This window comes from Camelus bactrianus, chromosome 26 (assembly GCF_048773025.1).
Source record: "Camelus bactrianus isolate YW-2024 breed Bactrian camel chromosome 26, ASM4877302v1, whole genome shotgun sequence".
Classification (NCBI taxonomy): domain Eukaryota; kingdom Metazoa; phylum Chordata; class Mammalia; order Artiodactyla; family Camelidae; genus Camelus; species Camelus bactrianus.
In genome coordinates, this window is record NC_133564.1 from 8154956 (window position 1) to 8170216 (window position 15261).

A 15261-nucleotide genomic window follows, 5' to 3' on the forward strand; every position below is an offset into this window, starting at 1 on the left:
ATGAGCCTGGGTTTGCACTTACAAACCCTTCTAACACAGCTCACTCAGTAGTTTCTTGGCTGGCATTTAAGTTGAGATGTAGTTACCAATCCTGAAGCAGATGATACCTAACATTCTCTAAAGCTCAGAAGTTCTTTTATGGCTGTGACATAAATTACAATTTCACATGGCAAAAAACCCAAGCTGTTGTCCTATTCAAGACAATTACTCATCCACTCAACAACCATTGATTCATCATTTAGTTCACATGGTGATTTTGTAGAGGTATGGATGCAAACCTGATGTAGAAGTAATTTTATTGATCCAATTCATAATCTAGCAAACTAGCAAAAGATGGCCATGTCATTATATTTTATTCTGACCATGTCTGCTATGGAAATCTATGGAGCCATTCTCAGAAGTGACCTGGGAAGGACCAATGCTAAAATAAAGCAGGTAACTGTTGAAACACATTGAACTTAGTTTATAGACACATATATTGTCAGTCAGTAAAAGCCTGTCGTAACAATGACATCCTAATGTTTATAAAGTTCCCTCAAATACTGCACCCTATAAAATCGAATTCATGGTTAATTTTTTTTCCTGACGGAGACACTTTCACCAATGGTCATGCCGATGAAAATGGAGACTAGCAAACAGCACCCCCATATGTTTCTATGTCACCATCCTTCTGCTGTGAGACATCAGAGGACCGCCACAAAGCAAACGAGATTAAATTCAGAGTCACTAGGAGGAAAACAAGAGTTTTTAAAAATTACAAGTTAAAATTTCTTTTTAAATACATCTCTTTTTTTAAAGTACATTTGGTTAACGTGACTCCTTTTGGCAAAAGATAACTTTCTTTTCCTTGATTTGTAACAGAATAGCATTACACTTATTCCAAATACACTTTACTGTCCACAGCTGTCAGTGCTGTTCACTTAGCGTGCTGCGCCTGGAAGGCTGCTGTTGAACTGAGTTAGGTAGTTGTAGGTTTGAATCTTTGCTTAAACAAGTTAAATAAACGTGCATGATGGAGTCATGTCCTCAACATGTCACGTCCGGACTGTAAAATGGGTACAATAAAGATACGGGCTCCCAGCTGGAGGGGTACACATGCCAGGTCCAAGATGCCGAGCAATCCGTCTGCTGTATTCATGGTGGTCTTGCTGTTTTTGTTAATATCACTTCAATCACATGCCCATCACCTGCATGAAAGGCAGGCTTTATCCTTGGTCTCATGGGGAAGAGGGTTAAAGTTGCCTAGTGCAACCGACCCCAATGAGGTAGTGACGTTGAAGCGACTTCGTAACATACATCCATTTGAAAAGTCAAGTCAGTGAGTCTGTAACTAAAGGTCTAGATGCTAATGAGAAAACATGACTTAAAGTGATGAAAATGTATTAGAAATATAAGTGCTTTGCTGTTTAAGAATTTAATTTTAAAAGATTTTTCTTTTGTGATTCATGAACCCCCCCTTTTCATAATTTATTGAAATATCCGTCAGGGATCTAATATTTTTAATAGATTCAGAGAAGGAGAATTCATCAGGAGGGAGGTGACCTCGGCTAGGGGACTTGAATATATTTGGCCACAGCTGACCTTTGTAAGAATGAAAAAGTCGCTGATAACACCATTTTCTGTAGATGATAATGTGCCCTGAAGACGTGGCCCTATGACAACAAGTGAGAAAACACTGAAAGCTACAGATTCTCCAAAGAGCTGCGTTTTAAGTGTGTGTGTGCGGGGAGGGGAGTGGGTTGGCTGTGCACTCCTATCCATCATTTGTTGTTGGAGTCGGTGCAACAGCTACTATTACTTATTCACCTTCCCATGATTTCTGTACCTTGCAGTCTGGAAACAGCCAACTTTGTGGGGCTTTGCATATCTGAGAAATGCTTTTAGTATTGAAACATTTTAGTGACAACTTCTTTCTGTATACAGATTTTAAGGGACAAGTTTATAAGGATTTTATAGGAACCCTTTGCATTTCTAACTTTTGATAAACCAAAGTCTATTTAAAAGGCACTTTGCATAGTCTGAGTTAAGTGCATTATGAAATGAAATCCAATTAAACTCTAATTAAGTGAATTCATGTGTGTTTTGCTGGAATAGATGCCATAATGTGAATTTCTATGGAAAACTTTACTCACACTCAATTGTTTAATTTTTTCACCCTTTAAATTTGCAAAACCAAAATGCTTGAGGTACACCCGCTGTGGAAGGACAATCCCCAGTGAATGGCCAACCTTGACAGAATTTGGGTGTATCTAAGCGAGGTTTGTTGGGACTTTGGGAGCCACAGTACCCCACCGAGTTTGGTTAACTTGTAACCAAGTTTTTCCATTGATCTTCTGCCCCATTCTCTCTCTCCTTTTCCTTCTAGAACTCCGATTACAAGTACATTAAACTGCTTGATATTATCTCATAGGAAACTATTGTTCTGGGATTTTTTTCTGTTTTTCAGACTGGATAATTTCCATTGAACTATCTTTAAGTTAACTGGCCCTTCTGGCATTTTTTATCTGCTAAGCTCACCCAGAAAACTTTGTATCAGATAATGTGTCTGTCCATTTCAGAGTTTCCATTTGATTCTTTTATTATTTTCATTTCTCTGTTGAGATTCCTTGTTTATGATTTAACTTACTTTAAGCCTTGAACCTATTGTAGTAGCTTATTTAAATCCTTGTGTATTATTTTCAACACTTGGGCCATCTCAGGATCAGATTCTACGTCCACTGTCTGTCTTGTGGTTGGTGGGTTGCTTGGCTGGAGTATGGATAATATTGTTCTGAGCTGTGTACTAGTTTTTTGCTGTAGACTGGACACTGTGAATGAAATATTGCATGGAGTGTCAGTCCTGTAAAAGATGCTGGGTTTCATTCTGATGGGCTGTTAAATTCATCGTAGGTCTTGTGGGTCCTGTCCTCAGTTTTATTCTTTGTTAGATCTATTTAGTCTTCGTCCTGACGTGTTTTTGCTCTCGCTTCTAGCGTGTTCCCGCGTTGTAGGAGTGGGACCCACTCATAATGCGTGGGCTTTCTAGGCCCCCATGAGATGCCCCAAGTGCACGGTGAGAGCTCTGACTGGCCAGATCTCCGGCGTGCCTCAGTGCGGAATGACTTCTAGTCTCACGGGTCTGCTCCCGGTGAGGGTCTGCGCGTCCCTGAGCCCCACCCGGGCTTGTCGGCCCAGCTCTCAGCTGAGTCACCCCGTGAGGGCCATACAGGATTCTGGGGCTCTCCTTTACCATCTCCCCTTCCTTGGAGTCCCCTTTCTGTGATTCCATTTCGGTAGCCTAGAACAATCTCTCCTTCAGCACCTCACCAAGTCACCACACCACCTGGGCTCCCTTGCCAGCGTCACAGCAAGAAAAACAGACAGGACGGCAGACGGACAATGGCGCTCAGCTCGTCTGTCTGTCTTCCCTCATGCCCCGTCTGTTGTCTGACAACTGACACACTTGCCTCGTGTATTTTGTCGTTTCATGGTCGTGCTCAGTGGGAGGGCGAGCCACTGCCATTTGCTGTGTTATGAACTAAAGTGGAAACCTTAATCTTCATGATGTTCAAATACTCCTGGATCAGCAATTCACAGATGCAACAGAGGGAAAAGGACTCTGACTGCAGAGCACAGAAGTCGTGCAGACTCTGAGGCTCTACGTTACAGGACAGAAAACACCGTGGTTTTGGTGAGAAAGAGAATTTAATATTCAAATTTCTGCAAGAGGGAGGGAACTGAGAAAACTGTGTCCGAGAGGGGACAAGTCTACTCGTCTGTAGTTGCGCGCTTCAGCCAACACAGGCTAACCCGCAGCTCACAGCTGCAGGCGGCGCGTTCCCACAGCCACGCAGAGACGTGGGGTTTAAGGCAGCTTCTCTAGGGCCCAAACTTTGTTTTTTTGTTGACGTAGAGTTGACTTACAATGTTGTGTTAGTGTCTGGTGAACAGCATGGTGATTCAGTTGTACATATATATATATATATATATTGTTTTTCATTTTAGAGTATTACAAGGTACTGAATATAGTTCCCTGTATTTAGGGCCTAACATTAAGATTTACACTAACTTGATTGTCAAGAGGCGATCTGGAGTCAAAAATTATCTTGGATTATCACAGACAGATAGATGCCCCAAGATAATCTGACTCTGAATGAGACACCACACACACACGCGCGCGCACACACGCACGTAGACATACACACATACGCACACACATACGTGCGCGCACATGCACACACAGAATTGTCTCATGCATATATGTGAGTTTATATTCTGTGGATCACACATGATACAGCTAGCTTCTGTAAAACACAGTCCAGTCACCTACGTACATACCATCTCCCACTGATCTACAGAACACACACAACACAGTGAGAGGCGGGTCCAAGCTGAGACGACATAGCAGGCTAGAGAAAATGAAGATGGAGTAAACTTGATCTGTATTTCTGATGTTGATATCGTGTGAGTTTATTCCAGCTAATCAAATTATATAGAAAGTGTTTCATCCATATAAAAATAGATATTTAATTAACTTGTGTAATCATTTTAGACACAAAACTTAAGAAGGTGAGAAGTGTGCATGCAAACTTCAAAGTCTTCTCTGTCTGGATTCTAACTCATTTATTTCTGGACTCTGAACACACTGCTGGCATCTCAGCGACCTTTGCTTAGGGCAGGGCACGACCAGTACGTGACCAGTGTCTATAAAGTACCTGTGACGTTGACTGTTATCCCTGGGGTTTCCCACCGTTTCCTGTTATGCCTCTCAATTATGACAGCATACTCCCTCCAAAATGCTAGAAGGGGGACAACCCCGGGTTCTTCTGGGACACGGGGCTCCGGGCCGGGCCGCCCGTGGGGCGGGGACAGCTGTGGATCTGGAGCTGCCGCAGCCACAGCTCCCCTGTCTCAGCCGTTCACCACCCGCAGCCCCCGAACATGCAAAATCCCGCAGAGACGATCATCGGGGGCCCAGAGACCCCCTCAGACCAGGACCTCCCCAAGGCGAGGCCTGCTGTGCCACAGTCAGGGTTTCTCCGCACACCTGTCCTGCTTTTGGACGAATCTCCCAAATACCTGGGGGTGAAAGCGGTTAACGGTACAGACGGTGTAAGCCTGCAGGGTGCCTGTGGGACGTGACTGGTCGCCTTAGGAGGAAGGGCGTGGCTCCTGCCGCGCAGGCCGACTTCCCGGCTTGAACTCACTCACCTTCGCACACAGGCTGCAGCCCCGACCAGGACCCGTTGGGCAAACACGTCCGCTCCGCAGACCCCCGCAGCTGGTAGCCCACCTCACAGGAGAAGCGGAGCAGGCTCTTGGTCTTAAGTTCATCTCCGAGCCGAGACCCATGTGCCGGGGTGCCTGGATCGCCACAAAATCCAGGGTTGTTCCCTGTGGGATGCAAGCACACACGGCAGGACACCGTGTTAGATCTGTTCAAAACAGGGCTGCTAGGTTTGAAGAGAACGGAACTTTCTGTACGTGTATACGCAACACGGGTCACAGTTCCAGAGCGTTCTGGAAACCCTGTGAGAAAGGTGTAGTTTGTAACTGCACAAAAGTGGAAGACTCTAAGAAATTGTTTCTCTGTGACTGAAATCAAAATGGCTGATGAGAATACGGTTATGACAGTAGCTGATATTCTGTAGAAGAAGTGAAATACTGGGGACGGTGAATGCAGGGCTGTCGGCTGGCAGTGTCGGTGAGGACAGGGACCAGGAGGCGGCGTGAAGGTGTATCGGGGATGTAAACAAAAGTCAAAAAGGAGAGGCTTGATTCCCCCCAGTTATGCTGACTTGCTGATTTTCTGAGTTCTATTTATTTATCATGAAACATGCATGGAAGAATTAAGGTGATTTTTTTTTTCAAAGAGGTAGTTTCTGACTCAGGGCGATCCGGGAACTCCAGGGACTCCCCCAGGAGTACGTGTGCAGTGACAGGTGTTTAAGGTCATGACAACAATGAAGACGACAGTGCGGATCACACACGCGATGGCATTTTCGGCTGGGAGTGGAAGAGTGACAGCCTGGGAGGCCTGGACCGCGCGCTGTCAGTGATGCCCTGAGGGTGGCGCCCACCTGTGCAGTGGGGCGGGGCTCCGCTCCAGTGACTGTCTTCCTGGCATGTCCTGCTGCTGTTGCCCACGAGGCCCCGGCCCCCCTGGCAGGAGTAGTGAACCACGGCCCCGAACGTGAACAGCGTCCCGGTCAGGATGGCGTTGGCAGGAACCCCCGGGTGTCCACAGGAGATGGCTTGAACAAAAAGTGTAGTGAAATAAATGAGTGCTCCATTTCTCTTTAAGCTACTTAGCAGTGTGTGCCACATAGGCACTCATAACTCATCACCTACTAGGCCCACCGGCACCGGCCTGCAGCTCCCTGCACGTAAGAAACGCCAATTATCAGCCCACCCTCCTTCCACTCTGACCCTGAGTGTGTCACCAGCAGACAGGGGCTGTCAGTGAAGTTCTCTGTTTGTTTATGATTAACTTAAGGTAGTTTTTTTTCCCTGAAGGTCGAAATTTACATTTAGATTTTCAGAAAGAAAGTCACTCTTCCTAATTTCTTTCCATCTGCCCTTAACTGTACCCTAAATAGGCAGTGCTCCACAAAACGTTAGAAATAAACGCAGATCCTTCTAAACTACTGTTATTTCTTCAGTTAGTGTGACCATCACAAGCTTTGCTTGGGGACAAAACTGTGTCGAACCTGCTTGCTCTTCCAGGTCACATGTCTGGAAAGACCATTCTAACCAATTTTCTTCTGATAGGTGGCACTCTAAAATGTTTAAGTAAAAATAATAGAAATAATAACACATTGCTGATTAATTGTGTCCGCAGCTACTCCATTCATTTCTCTCAACTTACACCAAATCAGGCCTATAATCTATCCATAATAATCCCTAAGAAAGGAAAATTCTGGAATCCAGATTATCATAGGATAGTGAAAATTTCTCTCTCCCTCTATGAAGGCCACAATGAGGGTTAACCACGGACAGACTTGATACCATGTGCAGACAGCTAGCTGGGCTGAGGCTACCAACGAATTACTCAAAGGCTGCTGATTTAACATCCAAGAGTAACCGCATTTGGTCGTTGGCAACCCCCAAATGTTACCAAGCAGAGAGGCAGATTAAACAGGTTGAAAGCATTGCCCATCCCCGGAGTCACATCAGCCCTTAGACCGAGACTGTCTTACACTGACATCCATCCACTGGAGAGCAAGAGTTTATCTAGAGAGCCCTAAAAAGGAGCTAATCTGAGCTAAATCAGTGAAATGGCTGGTAAGTAATCAGTTCCAGGTGACATAAAAGAGAGAGAAAAAAGGCAGTGGAAGAATTTAACAGCAAAAACAGGGGGGAGGCTCAGCTGCTGCAGAGCACTAAACAACAAAACGCTCCTCCGAGGACCTGTGTTCCCCAAGTCGCGGTAATTCCGACGGTTAACGACACCCAGTGGCGGGAACTCGCCACCTCGGAAAATGAGATCAGTGAAAACCTAGTTCCCGGAGATCCGGGGCACGCTGGCATCATCACAGAAACTAATGGAGGTCTCACAGACGCCCGGGAGAAGGTAAGGGAAATCTCTGGGGGGAAGACGAAACAAAACAAAACTAATTTCTCTGAAAAATTCCCGTGTGTGAAGGCACAGGAAACCAGAAAACATAAAATGTGATGAGAATTGTATTTACATGCATTTACGTGCTTTTGCCATCTTACAAATCGGCTGTACATTTGTCTTTGAAAGTCACTGCTCTCTCTCCATGGACATAATTGCATTGTTACAGCTGGGATCTGAGACAGGTTTCCAGGTGGGCTGGAAGGGGTTTTGAGGGACATTGACTTGCAGGAGAAAAGTCTCCAGCTCCAGTCCATTCTGAAAATGTGCTGAAAATGCTGTAATTGTGAGACATAAAGTGGATTCCACATTTTTTTCAGTAAATTCAATTTATAATGTAAATGTCATTTCCCATTCTCTCTACACACACAAAGTGAATACTAAAAAGCCAGGATTTTGATTTGAAGCGTTGTTTCTGGCTGATATTTAAAAGGCCAAGGAGAGTGACCCCCTTTCCTGGATTTTCAGACTATGTTTCAACAAGATGATTCTCTCTGAGTTAAAGGACAATATATTTTTTTTTTCAAGTGAAAGAAAGTAATACCATAGCTATTCGGGTAGGAAAAAGTGTCCCTGTCAACCTACATGGTCAAAAATGCATGGTTAACAACGTTCTGAGGGAAGCACCACGGGGGCTGCGGTTTTGAGGGCCCAGAGGAGCCCCCCGTGCTGCGGGGCAACACACATCCTCGTGTGTGACCGCAGGGCTCAGGAGGAAGCCACAGTCAAGATACGATCTGAACAACTAGCACAAAACCACTAATTCAAGAAGAATTTAAAGAATCTTTCAATAAAAAGTAAATAAATAAAAAAAATGTTTTTAAATCCTATTCACGCCTGATTGTACCAGAAGTCCTAAGAGACCCAGCTCAGGCCCGGCAGAGTGGCCCAGCCTTCCCACCAGGGCTGGCTCAGCAGACAGGGACCCCTATTCTAGCCTTTCGACAGGATTCCGGGCCTGGGTGCAGACAGAGGCGCGGTGCTGCGGGACTCAGGGTGCTGAGGGAGGCCCGGCCCGCCGGCCGCTGGCGCCATGTCTGAACTGAGAGAATTAGCCCGCCTGCTGGGTGAGGCCGGGGACAAGCAGGGACAGGCAGACACAAAGACAGAGGGGGTCCACATGTGCCCCGAGAGCTGAGGCCACTTCTCTCTGGGGCCAGTGCCTCCACCTCTTTGCTCCCCTGGAGCTAGTCTGAGTTGTATTTTGTGGTTTCTGGCCAATCTATAAAGATATCATAATAACCAATACGATTTGGGGGGGGAAAGAAGTAAAACTCATACCTTTCTGAATACTTAAAAAACCCCACGTGCTCTGTGGGTGCTGCTCCTGCAGGGCTCTGGGTACAAGGACGCAGGGTGGCCCTCACTTACCCAGACACTTGGGGAGGGAGCGATCCCAGAGGCCGCTGGCTGTGCAGGTCAGGACGGAAGACCCCAGCAAGTAGAAGCCCCTCTTGCAGTGGTACATGACGCTCATGCCGTACTCAAAGCTCTCGGGGAAACGCTGCTGCTCCTGGCGCACCGCATTTTCCACAAAGCCTGGATCCGAGCAGTTCACCACTGCCAAGGAAAACACATCACACGTGGTTTAGACGCAGCCATAGTTTACGGACAAAACAGAGGGGCCACGAAGGCCAGCCCTCCTCGCCGTTTTAGAAGGTTTGTGAGAGGTCCGCATCACTGCCAAGGCTTGTCACGAAGCTCTGCGCCCTCGACAAGTTCCCCTCGTTGGGTCATCATGCTTCAAAAGATGTCTAGCAACATGCTGGCTATGACAGCAATTTTAACGACATGAGATGGACAGCTTTTAACTGTTTCTTGATAATAGGCTTCTGGAATGTAAAGTCTAAAATAGTTTTCTTAGTGACGCTTTTCAGTTAAAAAATATTAAAATAGAAATGGCTGGGTCTGAAGTAGCTGTATGTGAGTGCAATGTTTCAGGAAAGTCTGGGAAAAAGTCATTAATTACCCTCCCCCCAAAATACATGCCTTAATGCTTCCACACGTGCCTGAAGTAACCTCTGACACGTCTAAAGCACAGGAGAATGACAACCCTTCCATCAGCACTTAACAGCAAAGTAAATTAAGGCGCCTCTGATTTAAGCTCTTTCCCTGTGGAAACGGCCCCACAGCAACCATGAGGACGACGTGCTCTGGTTCATCTGAATGATGCTCTATTAGCCTGAACGCCTGCTGGCGTCTGGCAGGGAATGAGCAATGTGCTTCTGCAGGTGCAGAGGGAAAGAAAGAGGCCCTGACTGTCTCACGCTTTGCCCCCCCAGCCACAGAATGGGCCAGCTGCCGCGGGCTGCGCTCCCTCCAGACACTTCGGGCTCAGAAGGGGGAAGTGCGATGGATTCCCAGGCGGTCACTGGAGCCACGGGGCCCCATGGCCGAAGGCAAACCCTCACCCTATCTGTGCCCTCGGCCTCCGCTCTGGCCCGAGGACCAGAGGACCCCTTTCAATGCTGCAGAACCATAGTCTGTGCGTCTGAAACAACCCAAGACTCAAGTTCTTTTGAGTTGAACAAACAGACCTATCCGTGGAGGACAATCAAAGGTGAAATGTCCCTGCCACATTCAGTGTATTGCACAGAATAAACATTTTCAGCTTGTTTACCAATTGGATGAATCAAAATTTTAAATATAGGATTACTGGTTGCAGAGGGAAAAAAACAAAAACAATTTATTATGACTGTTTTTCAAATATATGAAAGTTATGTTTCATCTTCTGTCAATAACTGATAGAAATAAAGAAATAGATTTTACCAGTAATGAGACATTCAGGTGTGATAAAGAAGACACATTCTAACTCATTATCATGGGCTGACTGCCTGACTCTCCTGAGAGCAGGTGCATTTCAGAGCTGGGGAGGGGCCGAGGGAGACGGAGCACCTACTGTGTGCCAGGTGCTTTGCTGAGCGCTTCATGTGCTCTGGTTTATTTTGAACATGCAGACACTTACAAGGAGGGTAGCATTTCTCTGTTCATAGAAGAAAACTGATGTTCTCCAGTCAAGCTGTGCATTTACTACAAGACCCTGGATTCAGCTCTGCAAGATGAGTAAGTTCTGGAGACCCTCAGTACCGCCTTGTGCCTGGCCCTGTGCCCTGGAAGACCTGAAGGGCAGACCCCGCTCTGCACCGAGCAAGGCGCTCTTCACCCGGGAACTGAGGCGGCCTCAGGAGGTGTCAGCCCTGACGCTCTGCCTGGTCGCGGCACGTGTCCCCACTCACGTCCTAGGGCCCCTCGCTCGGTGCCGGATGCCTCTGGCTGGGGCTCATCCATGGACCCAAACACGGGTCATGTTAAATAAATCCATGGAAATGCAGTTGTTTGTACACTTCCTTTCATTTTAAATTCTGATAATATGTGCATATATATATATATATATATATATATATATATACACTAAGCTTATAAATGCAATTATATACATCGGGGTCCTTTAGTGAATTTTTTGTCTCTTTTTTTATTCCTCTGTAACTATAACCTCACCCCACATTTTCTTAACTTCCTTAATGCTCATGTATGTAATCGCAAAGCACACACATATATAATATCTCTGAATTTAAGCTGCCAATCCTACAAACTGCAGATAAGAAAGAAAAATTAAAACCTCCTGATGTTTGCAGGCAACACAAAAATTGCATGAGGGAAGAAAACATTAAGTGAATCATCCTGAAACTGTCAGACTCAATACACCTCATTCTTCCTCCTTGAACTAACCGAGCTTTTAAGTTCCAGTGGACAAATATTCCGGAATTTAGAAGACAAAGCCTCAGAGAAGCTCTTCCATAGAAACACAGGCTTCCAGAACGGTAGGCATAATCTGATTCTTAAAATAAATGTGAAGGCGTTCATTTTCATCCCTTTTTATGAAACCTGAGGACATACAACCTATTTATTCCAGAAAGGTATTATTGCACAAAGATACCACTGCTAACAAAAAGCCATCTATCTATTTTCCTGATCCTGTCAGGACGGTGGGTCGGGGCCGCGGCGCGTGCTGGAGGGGGCATCCTGGTTCACCACCGATGCTGCACGCGTGGCCGGGGCATCTTCCTGGGAGGGGCTGCATCTGGGGGAGAGGGGACTCCGGGCGGGGGGACGCAGAAATCAATGGAAGTCAGCCTCGCTTAGCGCAGAGTTACTGGGAGTTCTGTTCCAAAGTTTGGGGAGGAGCTTCTCTTTCGCATCATTAACTGACCAGACACTGTGGGACTTGGTTTTCGGGGACCCTCCCCAGGATTCCACACCCCACTGACTCCCCCAGGGGTGACCCCTGAGAGCCATACCGGGAGAAGCAGCCGTGCACAGCAGGGCGCCGCCGCGAGCTGCCCGTCCTGAGACGTCGGTGCAGCTACTTGGGGGCACGTTAGACGGGAGGCGGCCGCCTGGGGCTCACAGGAGGACCTCCTGTGCGTTTCGCTCACAGAGCAGCCATTTTTGATAACTTTAACTTTTTGAGTTTTATGCCATTTTTTTTTGGATGTTCACCATCCTGATGAGCCCAACCTCTTTGAAAGCATGTTTTTCCTGGTTGAATAACATGCATGTGAATTCTGTGCACCTGATTGCATCTCTTCATTGAAAAATGATGCAAAACAAAGCAACAGAAAATAACAGGAAACACGAGCAGAGGCGCCCAGGAGGTGACAGGGTGATTTCCAACCCACTCGGCACCTGGAGGATGGCACGTGGCAAACATCTCCCCCACTTCACCAGGTATTTCTGAAGTAGCAGCTTTAAAAATTAAATACAGATTTTAAAGGTCTGCCCTTCCAAAGGCAATGTGAAGAGAACAAGAAGACAAATCTCAGATTAAGAGAAAAAACGGCAAAGCGCATGACCGATGAAGGCTTGTTGCCCACAACACAAAACGGATCCTTACACTCACCAAGAAGCTACGAAGTGGGCTGAAGACCTTAACTGGCACCTCAGCAAAGAGGACCGCCGATGGCAAATAAGCACATGAGAAGATGCTCCATGCCATGTGTCATCAGGGAGATGCAAATTAAAGCAGTAGGGAGACACCACTGCACGCCTACTAGAACGGCCAATATTCAGAACACCGGCAACGCCACACGCCAGCAGGACGCGGAGCAGCAGGGGCTCTCATCGCTGCTGGTGGGAGAGCAGAACCGCGCAGCCACGTTGGAAGACAGTTTTGTGCTTTCTTACAAAATTAAACGCACTCTGACTGCACAATCCAGAAATCACACTCGTTGGCATTTACCCAGAGGAATGAAAAGCTTATGTCCACGCAGAACCCCACACAGTTTTATTTGTAATTGCCAAAACTAAGAAGCTACCAAGATGTCCTTCAGTAGGTGAGTGGGTAAATAAACATCCAAACAATGGAATATTACTCAGTGATTGAAAAAACGAGGTATTAAGCCACTAAAAGGCATGAAAGACTCTTAAATGCATATGATTCAGTGAAAGAAACCCATCTGAAATGGCTGCACACTGTGTGACTCCAACTCTAGGACCTTCTGGAAAAGGCAAAACCATGGAGACAGTGACAGGTCAGGGGGGCCGGGGCTGGGGGGAGGGGGGATGAACAGGCAGAGCACAGAGAAACGGCTCAGTGTGACATCATAATGGGAAATGCGTGTCATTCTACACGTGTCCAAACCCGTGGGGTGGACGACGCCAAGAGTGAACCCGACATAAACCATGGACTCTGGGCGAGGGCGGGCGTCCATGTGGGCTCATCGGTTGTAACAAACGTGGTGTCCGGCGGGGCCGGCCGCACACGTCTAGGGGCAGGTGGTCGCAGACGTCCCTGTACCTTCAACTCAATTTTGCTATGAATCTAAAACTTCTCTAAAAAATAAAGCCTATTAAAATAAAAGCCCAGTCCCATTTTTACAAAAGAAGGGAGGAAAGTCAGAAAGTCAAAATCGACACTGAGGACTTCAGAACACATCCCAGGACAGCTGCGCTGAGTCACGGGTACCTGAGGACGTGGCACCGGAACACCATGGACATTCACAAAGGACAGACATTTAATTTCTTCTTTCCTCTCTTTTTGGGCATAAGTTGGAGGAAAATGAGGTACAGAAACAAAAAAGTCTTGATAATTAAAAGCTTGCTATTTTGAATGTATTCAGTTTTCGATTGGGCAGAATGCACTGTGTGTCCAGGGGTAAAGTCTCAGCAGCCGTGGGGACTTTCTGCCCCATCAGCAGACTCTCTGATCCTCAGAAGAGCCGCCCACTTCAGGGGTGAGTTATTTTCCCATTTCTGAATTGACAGTGTGCAGCGCAGCATTTGAACACAGCAGGTGCTTAATAAATGGGCCAGACGTCATTCAGAAGCCAGCTTTCTGCGAAGATATCCCCTAACTCTGGTCCATCTGCTCCATGGCCCTGCCCTGTGCAATTACAATAATAATATAAATTCTTCAGTTGAACTTGGCAGTGTTCGGGCTGACCAGATACCCCGCGTTGTCAGGAGACCAGCAGGAGCTTTTGAACGAGAAGCCACAGGCGTCTCTGTGAGATGCTCCACCTCCACCTCCTCCAAGCAAGACACAGCCCTTAGCCTGTTTTCTGGGGACGGTGAGAACAGGGGCCTGGGGTCTCTGCTCTTCACTGCAAGATTTTCCCACGTTGAAAAGGCTGTTCTAGAGGGAAGTGGAATAAAGAGGGTTTACTTTGTCTTTGCGCTGAAGCCAAGCACTCTAATACAGACGTGTGCCCGAACGTGACAGTTTGGTGGCTGAATTTCACGTAACTGCTATTTAAAACAATGGCCTGGATTCCCATCTGCTAGTGCTGCCTCTGAAGAAAGCTCCCTGGGGAGCCCAGTGGGAAGGTGGTAACCGTCAGAGCAAGGGACATTCAAAAGTGTCAGGCTTGAATGTCATATTACCACCAAAGGAAAAAACCAATTCACCTCCCCACTCAAGCAGCTCAGCTTCGGTGGGAGAGATGTTTTCAGGGAAAGCGACGGAAGCGTGACCCCGAACACGTGAGCTCAAACATCTGCGAACACGAGCCTGCACAACAGCACTGCCTGCAAAATTCAGGGGTGAGCGCAGAGCCATGGGACAACTTTTAAAGTGAATTTTTTATAGTTGAGGTTTAAAAGCAGTAAGAAGTCCTTAAATACATCGGTAAGTCTAGAAGCTTAAGGACCGGAGCCGTTGACTGTAGGTGGTTGACATAAATAAGCAAATAAATGAACAGAAAGACAAGTGGAAGACGGGTCGGCAGGAGAGACTGCCAGGTGTTCTGGACTGAACATCCGGCCACGGGGAAGACATAGGCCGCGGAGAGGTCTGCGCTCTGTTTTAGAGAGGCTTTCACACTGCCACGAAGAATGCCCGCAGGAGCCCTGGCCCTGCAGGTGGGGCTCCAGCCCGGTGCTGCTCGCAGACGCGCCCTCTACACCCCACCCCAAGCCTTCCTACCTCGGCAGGTGGGCAGGGGGCTGCTCCACTGGCCGTTGCTCCGACACTGGGCCCGGGACACCCCCTGCAGCGAGTAGCCGGTGCTGCAGGTGAAGTTGACCACGTCATTCAGGTTGAACTCGCTGCCGTTGGTGGAGCCGTGGGCGGGGTTCCCGGGGTGGCCGCAGGTGATGGCTGCGGAGGAAGCCGGGGATCATGGTCAGCTTTCACCCTTGAACTTTGTACATTTACCACAGAGAAC

General features: G+C 47.2%; 1 protein-coding gene across 1 annotated transcript in view; it reads right to left on the minus strand.

Moving 5' to 3' along the window:
* The window catches only part of CSMD1 (CUB and Sushi multiple domains 1), a 1327842-nt gene that overhangs the window by 27644 nt on the left and 1284937 nt on the right, over positions 1 to 15261 (minus strand). Inside the window, exons 54-57 of the mRNA XM_074353379.1 lie at positions 15021 to 15194; positions 8969 to 9157; positions 6060 to 6233; positions 5191 to 5373 (exon numbers count right to left, since the gene is read on the minus strand). Coding sequence (XP_074209480.1) covers positions 5191 to 5373; positions 6060 to 6233; positions 8969 to 9157; positions 15021 to 15194 — 720 coding nt within the window. The remainder of the gene's footprint in view (positions 1 to 5190; positions 5374 to 6059; positions 6234 to 8968; positions 9158 to 15020; positions 15195 to 15261) is intronic.